This window comes from Lonchura striata, chromosome 7, assembly GCF_050655825.1.
Source record: "Lonchura striata isolate lonStrDom1 chromosome 7, ASM5065582v1, whole genome shotgun sequence".
Lineage (NCBI taxonomy): Eukaryota > Metazoa > Chordata > Aves > Passeriformes > Estrildidae > Lonchura > Lonchura striata.
Genome location: NC_140709.1, coordinates 24772874 through 24794344, shown reverse-complemented (window position 1 = coordinate 24794344; position 21471 = coordinate 24772874). Strand labels below are relative to the sequence as shown.

Genomic DNA, 21471 nt, shown 5'->3' with positions numbered 1-21471 from the left:
TATGTTGATCTAACAGCCACCAGTTGTGTCTTAGTCTGATCTCTGCCCTGAAATTCCTTCTTTTTTCCTTATTTTGAAAGGGAAAACCAGCTGGCTTTAAACTTGGCAGTAACATTCCCATTCCAAAACCCCATATGGCACAAAAGTCATAGAGATCTCCCTTTAACAAAGCACATCACTGGGTTTGTGTATAACTGACCCTGGCAGAAAGAAGAAAAGGGAGCCCATAATATTTCTCATGCAAACCCTTCCTTTATGTGAGCATCGAAGTAAACCGGTAGCAATTACAGTTGGATCACACTCTGTGGTGCTAATTCAGGCAGAAAAGTGATGGTCATTAGCCCTTCAGACCCCATGTATATCCCTGGCAACTGACCCAAACAATAATAGCAGCATCACATAAGTTGATATTCAGAAGCATTTTAGAAGGTGAGACTCACAGTCCCAATCAGAAATCAGATTTGGTGAGTTTACAACATTTAGAAACACTGGGACAAGAGAAGGGGAAGGGACAACTGGAAATTGGACAGGACTCCTCTCATGTTTATAGACACATTGTCCAGGCAAGGAGAAACTGGTATATTACCATGAAAAGCATCAGGTTATTTTGAAAATATACAAAGACAATGAATTTGCAGTTTGGCTGTTTTAACAATATCACCTACCTTCACTCCATGTCCAATATCATCTAGAATTGTATAATCAATAGGTTTCCTGATGTAGCGAACTGGTCGCTCCAAGTTAGCTGGTGCAATGATTTTGTGAGTTCTTGAGGTGTTTTTGTTTGTAGTCAAGATACCAATTTCTCTTCTAGCAACTTTCTCTTTGTGAATGTCCACCGTCTACAAAAGACGCAGTGTATTTACTAACAGTGGTATGCATTGGAACACAGAGTCAGTATCAAAAAAAAATTATATCAGTTCTAATGTTTTGAAGATCTCTATCCTGTACTATACATATCACTACATAGACTTGATCACAACATCTTTCTTCAACTTACTGCTGAATTTGCCACCTCTAAAGACACACTAATAGCTGGGGGTTCTTTGGGTTTTCTGTTACCCTCACTGTTTCAGCTTCAAAAAATTCCTTCTCCTTTCTATTCTTAGTAGTTTGCATCAATTTACTGACATTGTTTTATAAGATTCCTTCACTTATCCTTTTTTTATTTTACAACTGCTCTCTAAGCTTGTCTTTGACATAGGCTTCAACTAGATGAAGTGTAAGGACCTTCCCAAACCTTAATTTTAAGACCTGAAAAAACAAACCATATGCTGGTTTTCTTGCACTGCAAAAATTTGCTAAATTAGGACTGATAATCCTATGACAGAATAAAATTTCACTTTTATAAATCAAGAAAGTATTTTGGTTGTTACAACTCACTCATCACAAAGCAGCAGTTAAATTTTAGAATATGTTCCATACTAATGTATCCACAATAAAGCCAGAGGTTAAGCCCATTGCCCTCCCTTTGGACGCCCAGGGCCAACTTCATATACTAAAATCAGTACCACAGGAGAATCTTTGGTGTAAGACAAAGTCCTGCTGAAAATTCATTGCCTAAAAACATGTATATAAATCTTGTTAGGTAAGAAGAGTAAGAAAATGCTACCAAAAAGTCTACTTATCTCTTCCAGGAAAATATAATCTCTTAAATCATGGGCCATGGAATTTCTTGCCTTATTTAAACCAAAAATAATTGCTTGCTCACAAAGCAACTTTCACTATAGGTAATTTGCTAAACTGTGAACAAAGGTTTTAGCTACAGGAGAAAACACAGAAGTAAAAACAGACAAAACCACCATCATAAGGATTTCTAAACACTCAGAGATTTCTTGTTACAACTTCAGTGATCATGAATGGCACCAGAAACACTTTTCACAGTTTTGAACCAGGCTTTGTAGTAACTGGCGAACAGATACAAATGAGAACTCATTTTCATAACAAACTTTTTTTGTCTATTTTATTTTTCTTTGGGTAGGCACTGGGGAAGAGGGGTTGGCTACACTCTTTTACCCTGCTGTTTGTGCTACTGATACCAAAACAAGCTAATGGAACCTGTGCTACCTTGAACAATCAGCACAACATTTAAATTAATAATAAAAAATAATTTAGAAATCTCAACCAATCCCCAAACTATTTCCAAGTTGTTTCTTTGCATTATTTCCAGGGAAGGATTTCCAAAAATACCTGGGGAATTATATGTGAGCTTACATTCCTATCATCAAGATTGCCTAGTATTTCCCAGCAACATATTTTCAAGATTTTGCAACTTTGCTAAAATTAGGCACTGACTACAGCTTTGTCATGTACCTTCTGCCACTCTAGTTCCACCTGCCTAGAACTGTAAGGTCTCCACTAAAGGTGAATAGTAATTTCTTAAAATAAAGCTACAGAGAAATAGATTTTAAGGTCAAAATGTATTGGCAAATATCTCTTGGAAGGCTCGAGTTTGTTGAGCAATTAGATTAATAGGGGTAGTTAAACTATCTGGGAAGCCAAACAAAAACCCACCCAGATTTGGCCAATATATCAATTCTGCAGAAATTCACAGCTCACACAAGTGTTACAGAAAGACATATTTCTGCAGCTACTTAACAACTAAATCACTCTCCAATGAATTTGCCACGGTCCTTTCTGAAGCTCCCCAAGATGACCAGGACTATACACCAATCTCCAACACAGAAGTACCTGTCAGCTCTTGCAGTGCTATATTTATGGTACAAGCATGAGTGCAAATAGAGCACAACAACATTTTCCAGGCCAGAGTACCTAAAGTACACCATTCTGCATCAGGGTAAAATGTAAGATTTCATCTTCTATCTCAGGTTTTTATCCCTTCTCTGTGTTGGACCTCTGCTTTTGCAGCATAGGGAACAGGAGCACACATTCTGGAAAAGATGGTCTACAGACTCCTCATCCCACCAGTCAGAGGACACGTTCTGTCTTAAGAAGCTGCAGATAGGCAACAACTTGGGAGGACAGTCTCATGATTGAATTAATCAGTGGTGTATTAATCCCTACTGCAGACTTTATCTGTGGTCTAGATATGTCACTGGAGAACTGCAGAGACATGACTTTTGTTCTTTGTCTCACAGGCCCCCAATATCATTTGCTAGAATGTTAGAAAACTTCAACTGCAATAGCAGCTGCACTTCAGGATGTACTGGAACATCAAAATCTTACGTGTCTGAATCTGGTCATCCAAAACCATTTTCATGCCTTGGATACTGCACTCAGAGCCCTAATTTCAATCCAGAAATCAAAAAGAAAGTTATTAGTGCAGGATTGGCAAGATGATTTCTCACTTTCTATTTCAAGTGCTAGAACTTTGCAACTTTGAATATGTTCTTTCAGTACTTTCTGATGTAATTATCTACTAATACAATGTGATACAGATATTTAATGCTCATGTTACTGTAGCAATGGTATCCTGTCACTGTGCAAAGCTGTTTCTGTGAATGAAGAGTGGGTTTTCAATAGGAGCCACGGGTACAACCAGCTTCCTCAAGGACTATGGTGATCATGAGGCATGACTGCAGTGACAAACAATGGATGCATAAAACCTAATTAAAACCTGAACCTCATCTGGTGGGATTTCCCTTGTATTATGATTCAGAACATCACTTCTAACTTGAATAGCTACAGAATGACTAAATGTATACAAACTGCACCTAATTCTGGTCCACACACCTAAAATGGTATTGAAGAGCATTATGCTGGCAGTTTTCCAAACATTTCATTTTCTTGTTTAGTAGACTGTGGAAGTCATGAGATCCTAATACACCCATAAAATAGCACAAAGGAACACTGCAGTATTCCATTAGTAGAAGAGGTAACAAAGATTAACCTGCTACTAAAGAAAAACATTTATCCTCAACACACAGGTAATTATTACCTCCAGTACTAACATAAATCTCTTATCAAAACAGGAGAATGCACCAAAATGTTTATTCATCAATTTTGAAAGTCCTAATGATAAGATTTTGGGGTTAGAGCTGGACTAACAAAACACCTGGCTTGAAAACTCTGCTAGGAAAAGCAGATGGGATACATTGTGCCCTTCTACAACTTAAAACTGTTTTCTAACAAGAAATTTTGGATGCCTGACAGCATTATTATGCTTTTAAAAGTTTGTTTCACATATCTCCATTAACTTTGGCAAGAGCTTTTATGCGACAGTTTGTTAGAGGTTAGGCTTATTACTATCAGATTTTCATATGCTTTCCAAGATCCCTGCGAGCCAAGGGAGAGCCATAAGGGGAAAAATAAGTATGAACCACCACATCTTTTTCTGTTAGGAATTTTCTGACCATTTTGAAACATCAGGTTTTCATACTGAATTCAAACAAGCCAGTCTCAAGCACTGCAAATATTAAAACAAACAAATAAATAATTTCTGGAAAAGTTAACACTACTTACAAGTTCACTTAAAAGTCACTGAACTCATGAATTTTGAGAAATATTCTCTTCTACTGGTAAACAAAATTTCTCCAAGTATTAAGTTAGCATTTAACTAACTCAAGTTAGTTTTGGCTGGGATAGAGTTGTTTTTCTTCACAGTAGGGAGCAACATTTTGGATTTGAGCTGTAAACAGAGCTGATAACTGCAGGATGTGTTAGTTACTGCTGATCAGCAACTGCACAGAGTCAAGGCCTTTTCTGCTCCCCATCCCACCCACCAGCGGGCAGCCTGGGGTGCACAAGAAGGTGGGAAGGGACACAGCTGGGACAGCTGGCCCTGCTGACCCCGGGGATGCTGCTCCACACGGCCTCATGGGCAGCAGCCCCAGGCTGGGGGAGCCTGGCTGGGCACTGCTGCCTGGGGACTGCCTGGGCAGCCCTCAGCTGCTGCTGCTGCCCAGCAACTGCTTCATTGGCAGCCTTTCTTCTCGGGGTTGATTTCCCTCTTAAATATTAATTTTCTATATTACTATTACCACCATCATCATTAAAGAGGTATGTACATATCTCAACCCACAAGTCTTCTCACTTTTACTCTTCTGATTTTCTACCCATAGCCTGGCTGGGGGAGTGAGGGAGCAGCCAGGTGGTGCTTAGTTGCCAGGTGAGGTTAAACAACAACCACAAGCATGCCGAAAGTCCTAATTACAGTGAAATTTCAGAGAGAAGAGTCTCCAGAAGCCTTAATTTCTTCCTCATCTCAAACAATTCTAATTTAAATTTATAAATTGTCAGTCTAGTAGTCTAGGCTTCTAAAAGTCAGTTTCAAAAATCTTAGAAGAAAATATTGCTTAATTACAGTATTGCTGGACTTTTATTTTTTATTAATATTATTAATTTGACATAATTCAAACTAATTGCAAATTAGCTTGAAAACTGGATTATTACTTTAAAATTAGCAACTACCTAATTGCTAGAAATGTTAAGAAATATGACATTAATTGTCTCAAGTTGCATGCAATTAATACACCAAAAAAGAGATCATAATACTTCAAAAATGCTGAAAAGCTACTTGTTCCATATACAGGTAACTTGCCCTGTGCAAAATTGGCCTTGCATCACCATTTTTAAAGTGTTTTGCCATTCTTGTGCTGTGCAAGAATAAGACAACCGAGAAAGGTCACAAACCTTTAGTGACTTTTGAGTGGGAAGTCCAAGTGAACTTCTCTACAGCTCAGAGATGTTGCACAGCCCAGCTAAGCAGCAGCTGCTGCCTGCAGAGAATGCAAGGCTGCAGTCTGTTCATGCCTGCTCTCACCAACAGGAGCGTGGCACTCAGTTCTGTAAGCGGAGATGCAGCAGACCTCCCCACAACACAGTGCCACTGCAGAAAACTCATCACTACCACTCATCTTTGTGATAATGTGCTTGTTCATACAATTAGCAGCAGTTTTCAAAATGACCTTGCTAAACCTGAAAAAACATTTCTCATCATACGAATATTAAAACCTAAAAATCTGCCAGATTAATTTAAAGAATTTGGATGTTAATAACATTTCACAGTGACTGCTAACTTGAAAGCTGCAAGATAATTTTTTAACAAGTATAAATATTTGTACATATGATCTGTATTTAAGATTTAAATTCATAGTCAAATATGAAACTGCATCATCTAGTTCTGGACAAGGTTCAAGAAGGCAAGTAAGAATAGATTCATCAGCTTTCAGACTACACCAAAGTGATTCTAATTTTTAAACCAATAGGATTTAATCGCTTGCATATAAATAGTTTCAATAGTAACAATTTCCTTATTCACAACATATACACAACTTGAAAAAGCATAAATGATTATCAGCTTCCTTTTCAGCTCTTTGATTAGGTTGGCATTTAGAAGGAAACACAGAATGGGATTTAAATTGGCATTCTACCAATGAACAGAGAACCAGAGTATTTTATCTTACGAAGTTAATCACACCTCTCCCAGTCTGAGCTACTTGTACAAAACAAGCACTTTGGGAAAAATTTTCATACCAAATGCCAAATGGTTCTGCTCCTTTTTTTGGAGCATGTGTGGAATCCCAAATGAGAATTAAAAGCAGGATTCCATTGAGATATCACAATTTGCACATATTGTTTTCTAAACTTAAATACCAAGACCTACTGACCAAAGCATTACTGTAAAAATTAATTTACCATCTGTAATTACCAACCTGTTTTCCATTCTATGTTACTAACTTCATTTCAAGTCAGTCTGACTGAAATCCTAATTTGGCAGTTAGGTATTACACCACAATGCATTTTCAGTACTGTTAGAAAAAGCCCACTAAACTTTACACCCAACATAAAGACCAAGGAAACCTGCATATTAGGCTAATTTCAGAAGAGGTATAACCAAATTTCTTGAAAATAAATTATTTATAGAGAAACTGTGTAAATTAATTTCTTAAAGAAAAATAACCCTAGAAATTAAGATAGATGACACACTAATTTACAACATTGTTGTTATGGGAGTAAGCCATTTCCAAACTCATTAACTCAACTTAGTAAAGTTCCTTAGATCAATACACTTCATGTATGAAACATCCAAAATTTAAATACTGTCTGCTCCCTTTGACATTAATTCTTCCATAAAGATTTGAGAAGTATCCTACATATAGATGCAGGCTCAAAAAACCTGAAAGAAACCACACAAAAAATCTCCCCAAACAAACTAGATTTTCAATTTTACAGCAGTATTAGAAAAAAAAAAATCACAGATTTGTTTTTTTTTGTTGTTCAAGCTCAACCTATGAAATTTTGCAGATACATTTTCATTAGGTGTTGAGGTACTGCTAATTTAGTGCTCTACATTAAATACCTAGCTGTATTGTATAAAAGTCAAAGACAATCTGACCTGGCTTTCAATCTGTAGAAATGTCACCTTCTCAGGAGGAAAAAGTTTAAAATGCTATGACTCTTTCCACAAAAGCTACTTTACAGAAACTGTGTGACAAAATTAATTTTCCATATTCATGAAATGCAAAATATGCTGTCTTTTGTATTAGGCTCTCAAACAGGTGGAATATGGGTGAGCTGGCACTAGCCTGTGAGGAAGCACATACACACACAGAGTATATAGATATAGCGCACAGGCATACACAGGATAATCCATAACATTTTCTGGGAAAAAAAACCAAATTTACTTGTCCACATAATGATTAACATGGAGTATTTAGCAGAAGAATTCAAACTTCCAGCTTATTTTTGATGCCAATCCATGAGAAAACTGAAGCAATCTAATAGCACAGCACTATCAAAAGAGAAAATCCTCCCCACCTCTTTCTTTGTACTTGCCCTAGGATTCCTCTGACCCAATCAGAGGCAATTCATCCCACTAAGCCAGCATAAAATTATTCACTTATTTTGCTGGTTAGATTCCAATCCATCCACTTATTTCCTACCTTACACAGCCCCTACTTTCAAATGATTTTCTAAATAACACAGTATTCTTTCTTTTAATTTATATTATCACATGGTGATCAAGAAACCCTGGTAGCCAAAATGTGTTGGTCAACTAAGACACAAAATATTCAGTAAACAGACACAAAACCCAGAACCGGCTGTATCATTGCTCTTAATTGCTCTTTCAATCCATCAGTGGCTAGAAAATCTGCATTTTTATACATCATTCATTCTCAGCCCATTCTGGCAGTCAAATTCTTTCATCAATGTGGTGACTGAACCTGGGTTCCTGATTATAGTAACTTAGTTACTGCTGCTCAGAAAAACTGCAAGCAATGGCAGGAGTTCTGCAACCATTCACAAATTGAAACATTAATTTTGGCTGTTGCTCATGTCACTGCAACATACATTTTATTAAGAAAAGCTGAGAGCAAGCTATTTTTGTCATCTATGCTGTTGTCATTAGATGCCACTATTACAGCAACAGAAAAAGTATAAAGATGATGAGTACTGTTTTCCACCATCCATTTTGGATTTCTTAACATAATATTCTCATTTTACTATGTGCTTTTCACTTATGCAGAATGACCCCCTCTCCAAACAATAATCTGGCTGAGAATGCATTTAACCTGCTTTGGTATGTAAAATGCTCATACTAACACTGGCACAGAATCAATCCCTGAACGAATATGAGAAGAAATGCATCCTTCTGTTTTAAATTCTTCTTGCTCACAAAATGTCAGTTCAGAGTTTTACTTGCTATGTAACACCAAAGGCAAAAGCAAAAAGTCTCACTTGTGAAATGTGGTTGATTGAAGATTCCATGCGCCGAAGCTGGGACGCCTGGATGTCCAGCATTTGGAGAACATTGTTGGCCAAAGTGTTGATCAGATAGGCTACGCTTGCTAACGACTGCGTTGTGTAGGCTTTGGTTTCTTCCAGGGCTCGCTGCTTATCTGCTGACTGAAAAACAGAAAGAAAAGGTTTATTTACTAGAAAGTCTTTCACAAAAACATTCTTGGAATGAACTCTTTTTGCCTGTCTTTACAGACAATGAATTATACAAGTCAAACTCATTCTAAATAAAAGTTAATATTTTTCCACAGAAGATACTACCTTTGTATTTTATGAGTTTCTACACTTTCTAAGAAGAATTAGGCTCCTTTTCTTCTTGAAATATACCTGGATTTTTCTTGAAAAAAAATCCAACTTCTTATTCAGTATTTTAGCAATTTACTTGAAAAGCACTCTGAGACACCTATCCAAGATTTTATGCAGTTTAGAACTGTTTCATTTTTCTAAACTTGGTACTTCATTTATAACTCCTAACAGCCTACAAGGAGCTGCCAAATACCATATTCCTCATCTCTCCTAATCATTTAGACCTGATTGTTGTTACAAATAGTCATTCACAGTGAATGAACTATAATTATTCCCATAAGATGGTGGCTGAATACAATGTGAGAGGAATCATTTTGAAAGAGTAAGTCCATGTTTTCTTCTTAAACATGTTTTGTACTTTTTCACATTGTGAATACTTTCTTCTATGAAAAATTAATATGATCCATTTTTCTAGTAGTAGAACACCTAAAAGTATTTGGGCTCTCAATAGACAAGGTATCCATTTGAAATTTAAAAACATACATACATTTCAAACAGCATTAAAAACAATAAGCTAAGAATCTAATTGCTAAGATTCTGTGTTTCTCCTTGAAAAATAGTTAATATCACTAAGACGTAATCCAGTACAAAGAATACTGATTAAAGCACTGGTAAAACATACAACTAAGATGCTAAGAAACTTTCCAGTTTCCAAGGCTTCAGTATACAGTGAACTTCACTTTTAGGTGATCTTTAGCCATCTCACAGGCTGATGGTGCTGTTTCTAAAGCTTGATAAATGTTTCTAAAGGTTGATAAATGTTCTCTACTCCCACATGTCATTATTATACAGTATTCCATTACTTCCTTGGCTTTTTATATTATACATATAGGTTGGGTATTAAGATTCAAGAAATGTGCTGTTATTAAAGAAGGAACAGAAAGTCATTTCACATCTTTCAGCACAAGCTGAATCTAGCATCCATTGTATTTATGTATGCACTTTGAGAAGCACAGAAAGTAAGCATACCTGTATTTCAGAAAAACAATTCCTACGGCTCACTATATTTCCCAAGACCTTGTAGTAAGAGAAGATTTCTAGCTTTCATGGGGAAAAAACATTCCACATATGTAAACATAGGCAAAAGACTTCAAATAAATGCTCAGATGAAAGATACTCAATACTTTTTCTTTCCTGGCAACTTCCTGTGTCCATAAACAACATGGCTAACTTAGCAGGCTGCACTGGTACCAGTTCATCATCTGCTAGGAAGGAGAAGAGCAGCAGCTGTTTTTCATCCAAGAGCTGCCTCGATGGGCAGGAAGGAGGAATGCTGCAGGAGTGAGCATTCTCACTGCGTTTCTTTCCCATGCATAAGACAAAACAAGACCAACAGAAGAAGGATCTGAAAATTTTAGAAGCTTCTCAGGGCACAGTATGAGGATATTGTCCAACAGAACACAATTATAAATGCTGCCTTATATTCAACAATAAAGAAGTTAGGAAAATGCTATCCCCAGATCTCATGGCTTTTAACCTGCTGAGTAGTATGTCTTGTACATAAAAGTGTTTCAGACTCATCTTAAGGACTCCCAAATGAAGATACATCAGCTCTTCACCTCTGCTCTCCCATTGCTGACTTGTAAATACACTCTTTTTTCCCCTCTCCCTGCCCATATCCCCAGCTCAGCCTGCACACTCCCCTGCAGCAGCCACACCCCACAGCCAATCAAACAATTTCTCAGTGGCAATAATAAAAATGACCAGAAGCTCGCCTGTTTGGCTCTGCAGCTGCTGCCAATCTATTTATAAAGCAGAAAATGCTGATTTCCATTAGTACACTGTATATCTAGAGGAGCTGAGTGTAATCCAGCAAATATAGTATTTTTACATTAATAGGCTAAGTGTTTGAGAACAAAAGGAAACCTACCTGTAATTTAAAATATTATGAGCCTCTGCTATGGTTTTTCTGCTTAAAGAAGCACAAATATGAATCCATGTTCAGCACTAGTCCTTCCAGAGATGTAACCTATCCAAGTCACCCCTAGTTCCAACCAACAAGGACCTGACTTCTCAAATGCAAAATGCATTGAAGAGCTCATAAAACAATACTATAAACTACTTTGGAGCTGTTATTAACACAAAACCCCATTTGATTGATATGTCTAATTATGTATTTAGCTGATCACAACTGTGATTTGCTCTACAGGACTTTTTGCAGAACCTGAAATTCTCTGAGGCAAACTCCACTCATGTTTGGCACAGCAAAACTGAAGTTTGAACTTTCTTCCTGTGAAGAATCTGTTCAAATTAAAACAACTATTTGAACCTACTACCGTCAATCCATTTCAAAAGAACAAAAAATAATTAGTGACAGCATTTTAAAACAATCATGTTTACCCCGAAAACTTTAAAGAGATAAAAGCTTCAATGACTCACAGCAATCTAAATCAATAAAAACTCCAGAACACTTACAGAAAAATCTTAAATTCCCCTGTGGAAATATAACAATAAATGTCAGTAGAAATTTAACTTGAAATGAAAAGTCGTGTTTAGCATGAAACCCATATTTTAATTTGATAAGTAGATTTCTAGAGATGGTGTCTTATCATATGCTCCTATGTAACAAGATCCCTATTTACACTCCATGTGGATGCCAAATTACATTGCTTGCAAATGCTGCCGTGTTCACTGACTATGTGACTATGTAAATAAAGGGATTTCTGCTAATAAGATAATGGTTTCAAGTTATCAGTAAACAAAATTCAAACATAATCCTCAGCAGTCTTAGTTCTGATACTCCTGATCTTCCTAACACCAAAATACCAGTCAGTATGCTTCCCATCAGACAGTAAAACAGAAAAAAAGTTATCTCAACATCCATAGCTACCAAAATTCTCTAGTGAAAGAAAATTTTGCAATAATAATTTTGATAAGTAATTTCAGTACTTTCAGTACTTTGCTCCACAGTAATTTCAGTAACCTATGGAATACTGTTTCTGTGAGGAGTATCCAAAACAAGAGAAACAAGTTCTATGTTCATTATAACAAAAAGACTTGTTACTGTGGATACTTAATTATATTACCCAGAGCCCTCAAAACCCTTCAGTTCTCAGAAACATTGTGTTCAGCAGTATCAAACACTGGTAGTGCCTTAAATTAGTACCTTAAATTAAATGCCACGAAGCAGACCTTTGAATATCTTTCCATTTCAGTTTTAAAGTATCTTTAGCATTCATACACAAAATCATGCATGCCTACGAAAAAATACAGGCTCATAACATCTATCCACACACAATTCTTAGGAAAGCAATGCTTTCAACCATTAGATCAGTTTGATCCATATTTTTTTAATGGATAATAAATTCAAGAAATCAAAGCTATTGTTTGACAAACAGGTCTTCTGAAACACTGCAAGCATAGGGATCCTCTCATTCCTAGACCTAACATACCAATTCCATTGTCTATGCATGGCCACATGGCAGACTAATTACCTGACCTAGTTAAAACTAACTTTAGAAACAAATGGTTGTTTTAAACTCCAGTCACTTCCATTATCTTCCCTGACATGCAAAATTGTAAACACTACCCCTAGTAAAAGTATGTAGATGCCACAAAGAAAAGCAAAGCAACTCAGTGAATTGTGGTCTGAACAACTGTCATGGTATTATGGAACTCAGGATCTACTTCCATCAGCAGTACCTGTCACAGGAGATGTCCCCAACACCAAGTGCATTCTCGATCTGCTGTAGTGAAAAAGACCAGGAGGCACACCCCAAATGAAAATCATCTGATCCATAAACCAAATTATAAGTTTTGCCTCATCCAAACCACTGCATCGCCAGAGAAACACAAGGAATGATACAATCTAGAATAAAGAGGGAAGAACTATCCAGAGCTGTTGAGCTTGCTAGAAAAAGAACAAGTGCTGGAACATCACTGCAGTTTTTCCAGTTCTGCACTACCTGTAGTTTTTCTTCACCCGAACTGTGCAGTGTCTCATGTTTCCCTTAATAATTTTCCATTAACTGTGTTAAGAATGCTGCTGTGTCTCCACCTCAAACTTGTAGCTTTGACTTCTCACACAATGTTAAAATATTTGAGTATCACAGCTGGATCATCTTCACAGCCTGAAATAGAAAAGTTTAGATCATGTCTTTTGTGCCTATGTTATGGAATTTCCAGGCAACAGCTTATCATTTATTCTATCATCTTTCTCCACACAATGCACACATCAGGTGCTCACGTGAGCCACAAGGCAGCATCCTTTTCTCCTTCTCTCAGCAGTAAGAGCACCATTTTGACTCACCACAGAGATCTGCCAGCCACACACAGACTGGGGACAGTGTCCGCTAGAACTGGGAAATGGTCCCCCCACAGCAGCAGGAATTGGTTCCCCATGCACTTGGACACAGCAGCAGCCATGGCTCTGCCCAGCTCCCCTGGAGAGTGTTTTCCATTTGTCGGAAGCACCCAGTACTGAAACAGTTCTTTTGTCTCCACCAGAAAACAAAACAAGCTATCAGCTACATGGAAATGTTTCACAGGATGAATCCAGCCTGAGAGCTACAGCACAGAACACAGTGACTATACAAACTGGGGCTTTTAGATAGCAGGAGATCAAAGTCACTCAAGTCAGCTACAAATGCACAGACTTCTCAGGCAGTCAGAAAAGCCATGTCTTACATACACAAGGCAATAGTGTGCTTGCTTTCAGACACTGGAGAATTATTAACAGTTTCCACTTCCACATGCCAGTCCAAAAATGGACACTAAATCTGACAGCTCAAATGATTGCAAATGGTCACCTGAAAATAATGCTTATTTTTTATTAGAGTGTATAAATTGCTAGCATTAGAAATTATGTGGAATTCAACCTGCAGTAAATACAAATATGACTGCTTTTCATGTCAGGATACAGATCCCCGGCATCACTTTTTCTTCCCACTCTGCAAGTTCCATTTACACTACACAATTGCACTACCAGATTTGAATATGAAATAGTCTGGACTGCAACTCTATAAAATATCCTTTTACTTTAGGAATTAAATGTCTCAATCTTTATTCTCCTGCCTTAGAAAACACAAACTTTTATACAATTAAAAAACAGATTACAAAGAAGAAACAAATATTGAATGGGGCAGATGAGAAAATAAAACATGCAGTAAGGTATCTAAGATGACAAAACTATTTGGCTACATGATTGGCAAAAGGAATTTTTACATGCATATAGTGCATAAAAAGCAGGGCTAGAAAGAAAGCAAGACATTAAGGCATTCTCCCACCCAGTGATCAGCAAAATCCTAGTGATAAGGTCTGTTATGGCCCTGTTAAGAAGAACCTGAATAATTTTGTACAGAAAAGCAGCTACTAATGGATAAAAATATTCTATAAAGAAAAAAATGCTGAGAGGCTACATGAACCCTACAGAAAGATTTACAAAACATCGATCCAACTACATAAAAGAAAAAATGCTACCAAATGCTCAAAATGCTACTAAATTAGAAGGAAAGATTTCAAAGATAGCAACACATTAAAAAAGAAAAAAATATTTCTTATGATTTGGAAAGAGCTCAAAAAGACAGGTCTGAAAGCGGTTCATGAAAGGAAACATTAAAAGCTACTGGTATTTTAGTTGGTTATTGTAGCTAGGTTTCTTTTATGCTACAGTTAAAAAAATAGTTATTTATCCAGTAGTCATCATCAGCTCGGAAATTCAGTTCTGCAGTCGGGCTATCAAGACTTGCACAAATTCTACTGGATGAGCCAAAAAGTCTGAACCTATGAGTTGAGAAAGAAACTGTGTTTCTTATTACAGAACAGTGACACAAGCTGCTGCTTTTAGTATCAATATAACTGCAACCAAAATTCATCCAAGATTAATACTTATTGTTGAATTGAAAGGGGGCAAAAATATAGAGCTTTTCATTCCTGAGGCTACTGTCATCCACATTTGTTTAGCAAACAGAGTTCTGAATGGAAAATAATCTCAATTCATACTCAAATCAACTCTTCAAGGGATTTGTGCAAGAAATTTATGCAGTAATATTTAGGCATATAAAAGTGGAAGTTAAAGTTGAAGAGTGTGTCACCAGACTAACTACACAAAAAAGTATATCCAGAATATACTAATCAATTCCCCAACATATAGAGCATCTCTTGCTATTGTTCAGAACAGGACTGTTTAGTGAAACAAACTCATATATGTGATGAAAAAGTAATAGTAAAATTTAAAAAATAAGACAGAAGATTACTTTCATTTAGTCGATGTAACAGTTGTTTCTTCTGATTACTGTTAACACAAACCCAAGTTGGCATTTGTCTTACAACCAGCTAGAAAAACCCCTCAGGTTTCTGCTGAGGTTGCACCAGCTTCGAGAAGTCTCAAGAACAAAAGCTGCATGCTAGATTTCAACAAGCTTCCATTATTCAGTACAGAATGTGCCCAACTGTGATACTGACAAAGCACATTTCAGTTTTCCTGTGAAAAATAGATTGAGCTCTTATATCATCCTTTTCATTTTAATTGTTGCTGAATTCCTTGAAGTTACTGAAAGCCTCATACATAATTAAGTATTATACACACTTTTATTCAACTGCACAGATGGCATTTGCTCAGTCCATCCAAGTGCTTTCTGAGGTCCTTCCGTGAACTACAAAAAATGATTGAGAAGAAAACTGAGCATCATTAATCCAATAATTAAGTCAAAATCATGCCAAAAACTTACATAACTGTCAGTGAAAAATACAGTAGTTTTCTGTTTCAACAAATGGGCTCATTAAATACTTGCTAAAGAATATCCCTCACTCCTCTTTCACTACCGGAACTGCTCACTCCCAGGACAGAAAACAAGTACCCACCAATTCCTATGGCACTGTCTCTAACACACAGGAGAAACAGGCACAAAGAGGCAGAAGCAATCACTGACATGTTAGGACAGAAGGAAACGAGCGCTCCCAGAATTTCAGAAAAAACCTAAAGGCCATAGAGCTCTAAGACACTTATTTCTGTGGCACCAGAAAACCCCCAAATTTCCCTTTTGGATGCAAAACAATCCATGTGTTATATTAACACAAAGGACAGGGAAACTCAGTCTACCTGTTCTTTAATATAACCAAAATTACACAGTACCTGGGGTTGGGAGTAGAATTTTTTTGTTCTTGCCAATTGTTATAGCATCATCTCTATACTATTCATCTTCATGTGCAAAGATCTGTCTCTATGTAATTGTTTATTCATGATTATATAATGAATATATATATAATTATTTGTTATTATTTTAGAAAGACAAAAGGCTGTTTTCATTGCTTGATTTCTCTTTTAAAACTAAGAAGAGCTCACAGGTATTGCCAATTTACATGTACTCTGCACTCTAAACATTATGAATTAATCAAATGTTAGACAACATAAGCAAACAACATTTTGGACACAAATGAGAAACACTTCTCAGCACACACCCTGCCTCAAACCCACTCGTAAGTTCTCTGACAGCTTTCTATTACTTTGCATTCAAAAGAAAACATGGGCAGCAAAACACACTGAGACTGTGAACAGGGGAAGCAACAAGATTACTGAGACTGGTAATTTGGCCTACAAATTAGTAGCAATGGTAGCTCTAGAGTCTGGAGATAGAATATTTTTTCTTCACAATAATTTTAGCATGACCTTATCTGAACATCAACTATAATTAAAGTAATCTGCTTGAAAACTCTTTGTCACATCTGCGAAGAAAGGAGCAGAGCATGTCAAGTCTCCTAGTGATGCAACTTTTTTATTAATGAACTGCTCTTGGAAATGACAAGACACAGGCTAAGGATCATCACTAAATGGAACTTCAGTTGTGGGTGGACCATCTAGGCAAAGACAGAGGATAGTCAGGCACCTAAACCATCCCACAGTATCAGTATTTGTCAGGCTGAAAAGTAAATACCTTTCTCCTCAACTCTATCCAAAGTCTCTACTCAACATCTACGTGAAAGCAATTAACTTGCTGTTCACATGAAGTGTATTTAAAATTTAAATAACTTTAAATGTGAACATACTGAAGTAAACTCTTCTCTTTACAATTGATAATGGAATTAGCACTATTCTCACAGCACTGTGAATTCTGTATGTCCTACATTTAGTAAAACAGATCGTCTTTTGATCAGAGATCACACAGTAATCAACAAAGCTGCGTAAGGAACATTGGCATTTTGGCCAAACACAATCATTACACAATATACTGGGTTTAGAATTAAGAATGCATCAAAACTGTCACTAGATTTTATAATTCAAACTACATTCAAAGAGTAAGTAATAAATGTGGTATTTTAAAAAGTAATTTCCAAACACAACGTTAACTACATTAATCTTATCACACTAATATTAATATAATATAAATAGTTATTCCCATTTTAACCATTTATAATTACAATTTGTCTTTATTTATCTGCATACTAATAAAAAGCATGCTAGCTAAAGAATATACTCTTAGCATTCATACTCCAGTAAAGTCTTGTACATCAAGTTATTCTGTTTTCCAAACTATTAAAAAAACTATAATGATTCACTAAATGTCACTAGAACTTCTTGATTACAAGTGTGACTGCCTGATTTTTAAGCTATCTTAAACTCAGTATCAATAATCTGCTGCAGTCTCTATGAGGTTATTTGCATTAAATTGCAGTCTTTTGTTTTCAGTGCCATAAATTTACTTGATATTTTCAGTCCTGTGCTGAGCCTCAAAATATAGGTGTGATTAACAGCTAGAAAAGCTACCTTTCCACAGAACCTAACCTCCTAAAACGAAAAGCTGCTTTTTAAAATACATACTGCTTTTTAAAATGCATTCAAGGTCGCCTGTGGGGGTAAAACTAGCTCACTGGCTTGAGATCTGTGACAGCACTATCAGTCTACTCTACCCAAGAGAAAAACACAGCAAATGGGAGCTGTGGACAAGCACAGCTTCCCTCATATCTAACCACCTGCACCACTGTTTCCATGCTGCCTGCATCACTACAACAAATCTGTCATCTGTTTCCCTTAACCATCACCAGAATCAAACTTTGTATTTATTGTCATACATTTACAAGCACAGCAGACCAGTTTTCACATACAAATGTCCTGCTCTCATGAGACCTTGCAAGTTCTTGTTCCTTGTGAATAGAGCCAAAGTGTCCTGTTCATGCAAAAATAAAAGGGCATGATGTATTCACACAAACCTACTAGACAAGGTTATAAAAAACTATTTCACTGCAGCAGTAACACAGTTTAAAATTATGCATCACAAATTGTATCACAAGAACAGCATGCTAGCATCCAAATGCATTTACATCTAGAATATAGTTAAGACGTAGTTATGTTACTAGGTACTCATCACTGCTGCACAGCATTACCCTTTGCTCTTGCTCGAGAGGAAGCAGCAGTGCAGGAACCTCCTCCCCTGCCCATTCTGTGAAACCAGAGCAGGTTTCACCCTTCTCTGGTACCTCTTCTGCAATAACACAGCTGAGAGAAGTGGGTCATTTTCTGGTTCCTAAACAACATAATTATTGTTGGAGTTCCAGAGACAAGGCCAATTTTGGCTTTAATAACATCACAGTATCACCACATTTGTGGCCATAAGAGGCTAGGCCAATACAAATGCACTGAATTAAGAACCTCAGAAACAGCAAAGATCCACAGGCTTAACTCTATTATCTCATATATTTGCTGTTCTACAACTCTTCATTCACCAAGGACATTTTAATATGCAGAGGTTTGAACAGAGTTTACAAGTCAAAATCACTGATAAACTCAAATTTAATTTTACAGTTAGTTAATAAAAATAAAGCAAGTGGTAGCATTTGCAAAAATTACTTTATATGCAAAGTGGTTTTCACAAGTAAAAACTACAATCATATAATAAGTGCATTCTGCTGTACAAAAAATGCTTTTGCATAAATTGTGTTCTCCACTATCAATATCAGATGAACAGACTTTTATCTCTGTCTCTTGAAATCTGACAAAATCTACCATTTCTAAGCAAGGATATTTACTTCAGCTTTACAAAATATTATCTAGTCACCAGGGTTTATGTAACAACTGAGTTATTTCCCAATTTTTCCAGTTTCTTCCTTCCACTATAAATTCTCAATTCAATTCATTACATAGCAGTGATTGAGGTCAACTAATGTCTCTGATTTAGAATCACAAGCAGAGTGATCTGTGGCAGCAGCAGTAGATTCTGCTTCCAAGTGTCCACTGCCAGACATCACAAGCTCATAGCAAGGAAAGCTAAGTAGGACACACAGCCACATCCTCCACCATCACAGCTTACAACCCAGCATACCCCTGTAAACAATCAGATGCAGGACACCTGTAATTGCAGCATACCCAGGGCAGATGCACACCCTATTCGGCCAATAGCTCCCGAGAGAGGCTGGCAGGTGTGGAGAGAACACCCCCATCACTTACCACAGCAACACGGGGCTCCGTGTCCCACTTCCTTAGGTACTCCAAAAGACTGAGCAGCTCAAGGAACACAAGCTGCAGGAAAGCCCTGCCTGCCTATCCATGGCAAATGCAGTCCTGTCATCCTCAGAATTCTTCCCACATCACCACCCTAACTAATACAAGTATTTCAATTGCTATTCACTTTCTCTACTTCCTCACATGAGCAAGCCCCAAAATTTTATCACGCTAGAAGTTACACTTTAATTTACATACTTTTGGTAACTATGGCTAAAAAAAGCTTGAAGAGAAGTAAAGAGGCATAGCAATCAGGTAACATGAGTGCCTTCCAAAGATAGCAGAGGGTGTAAACCAACGGGGGGGGGGGCAGGAATTTGCATAGTCACTCTTCTAGGAAACAAAGACACTTGGATTACACAGATTCCTTCACAATCATCAGTTAACCTTAAATGTGAAATTATTCTTACTTGGCACTTTTTAAAGCTGCTACCAATTCAGACATAATGAAAGAAATGAACTGTCTTCAGATCCATGTCCACAATCTGACAGAACAGAAAAAAAAAAAATATTTTATAAGAAAAAGTACAGATCAAAATAAGAAACTTTCACAGAACAGCTACAATATACAATATTCTTCTAGGAGGCAAAAGAACCACTGGCAGCATAGCATACCCCAAAACCTAGAGATTTATGCTAAATTAGCAGAACCTGGGTGAGCTGCAGTGGCAGCTGATCACTCTATAGCACAGAACAAAAGAATCAGAAGAGGTTTCCCTCATTCTTCCATGAAAGGTTGCCCAATCTGTCCCTCTTTCTTTTTTGCATTAAAACAAACAGGACAGCTGTCTTTGCCTACTGCAGAACCACTTAAAGGCCCAAGTCTCTGACCCCTGCAATGCCACACACGTGGCAGAGTCCCACCACCTCAAATGTGCATTTGCACCCCTTTACATGACCAGACATCGACATACTCTTGTCTGACTGACAAATCACAACAGCCCACACAGCTCACACTTCTTCCATGCTGTCACCGTAAATGCTTGCCAGAAAGAGAGCAGAAGCAAGCAACAACAGGCTGATTTGTTCCTGATATCCATGTTCATCTTGCTGCAAGCTGACCTCTGTAGTACAACCCACCTGCTGAAGGTGTTGGTAACACTCAACGACACCCAGTCATAACTGAACCCACGATGGAGATTAACTAAACAAACCACCATGATAAAGTGAAAGAAAGTTAGTGCAAGTTCATTCTGAAATCTGAAAATCACAACCAGTGCTTTCTTATTAAGTAGATTTGTTCCCTATGTGTCCTGAGAGATGCATCTGCTCATTTTTCTGGCAAAGAATGTTTTTACAACCTTTTGTTCCTGTTACCATAGCATTGGACAAAATACAATATTGGCAGAGTGAGAATGGGATTCTGGCCTCTTATGGGGACACAGCCAAGCCCAGAATTCCGTTATGCACTTACTAGAGAACATATTAGAAATATAAAAGTCACCTCCTCAACTGAGGAGTCCCAGTCTAATTCCCAAGGGTAAATTGCTAGAAATAAAGATTTTACAGAACCCTTTTTCTTCATGCTTGTAAAAGAGTTGTCAACAAATAAAAAATTATAATGTTAAAGGAGGTTTTTCATTTCAACTAGACTCAAACTTTGCTATGATGTTGCAATTTAAGAATCTCAGAAAGTAAGCAGAAAAAACCCTTTTCTGCAAGCACTTATTAAGTAAGTAGCAATTATTCTTTTTCCCAGTTTAACAAGCAGTTTTGGTCCATTTACTTCAAAATTATAAGTAAACCTTCTGTCAATTGCGATGTAGCTCAAAAACAGCAAGCCAAGTTGCTATATTCAACCTGCAGTACGTAACTTAACAGCACAGCATCAAATGTTCTGTAATTATTTCCAGCAAGATCTCTACTTTGCACACACATTTTCTAAGTATGACCTACATGCACATTAAGAGCAATACTCACCCAGACTGTTTCATGCAAGTGGTAACTTTGTTTCTAGAAACAATATGCAGCCATTTTAATTGCATAAAAGGATGTGCATTTGATTTTTCATATTAACAACACTGCAACTGTAA

The 21471-nt window shown here is 37.1% G+C and overlaps 1 protein-coding gene across 11 annotated transcripts in view; it reads right to left on the bottom strand.

The window, feature by feature from the left end:
* The window catches only part of ABI2 (abl interactor 2), a 64942-nt gene that overhangs the window by 29900 nt on the left and 13571 nt on the right, over positions 1 to 21471 (bottom strand). For 9 of the 11 annotated variants that reach the window (XM_021531346.4, XM_021531348.3, XM_021531345.4 and 6 more), the window contains exons 2-3: positions 8641 to 8808; positions 666 to 842 (exon numbers count right to left, since the gene is read on the bottom strand). In XM_021531346.4, coding sequence (XP_021387021.1) covers positions 666 to 842; positions 8641 to 8808 — 345 coding nt within the window. The remainder of the gene's footprint in view (positions 1 to 665; positions 843 to 8640; positions 8809 to 21471) is intronic. The other 2 variants (XM_085585188.1, XM_085585189.1) reach the window with 1 other exon arrangement.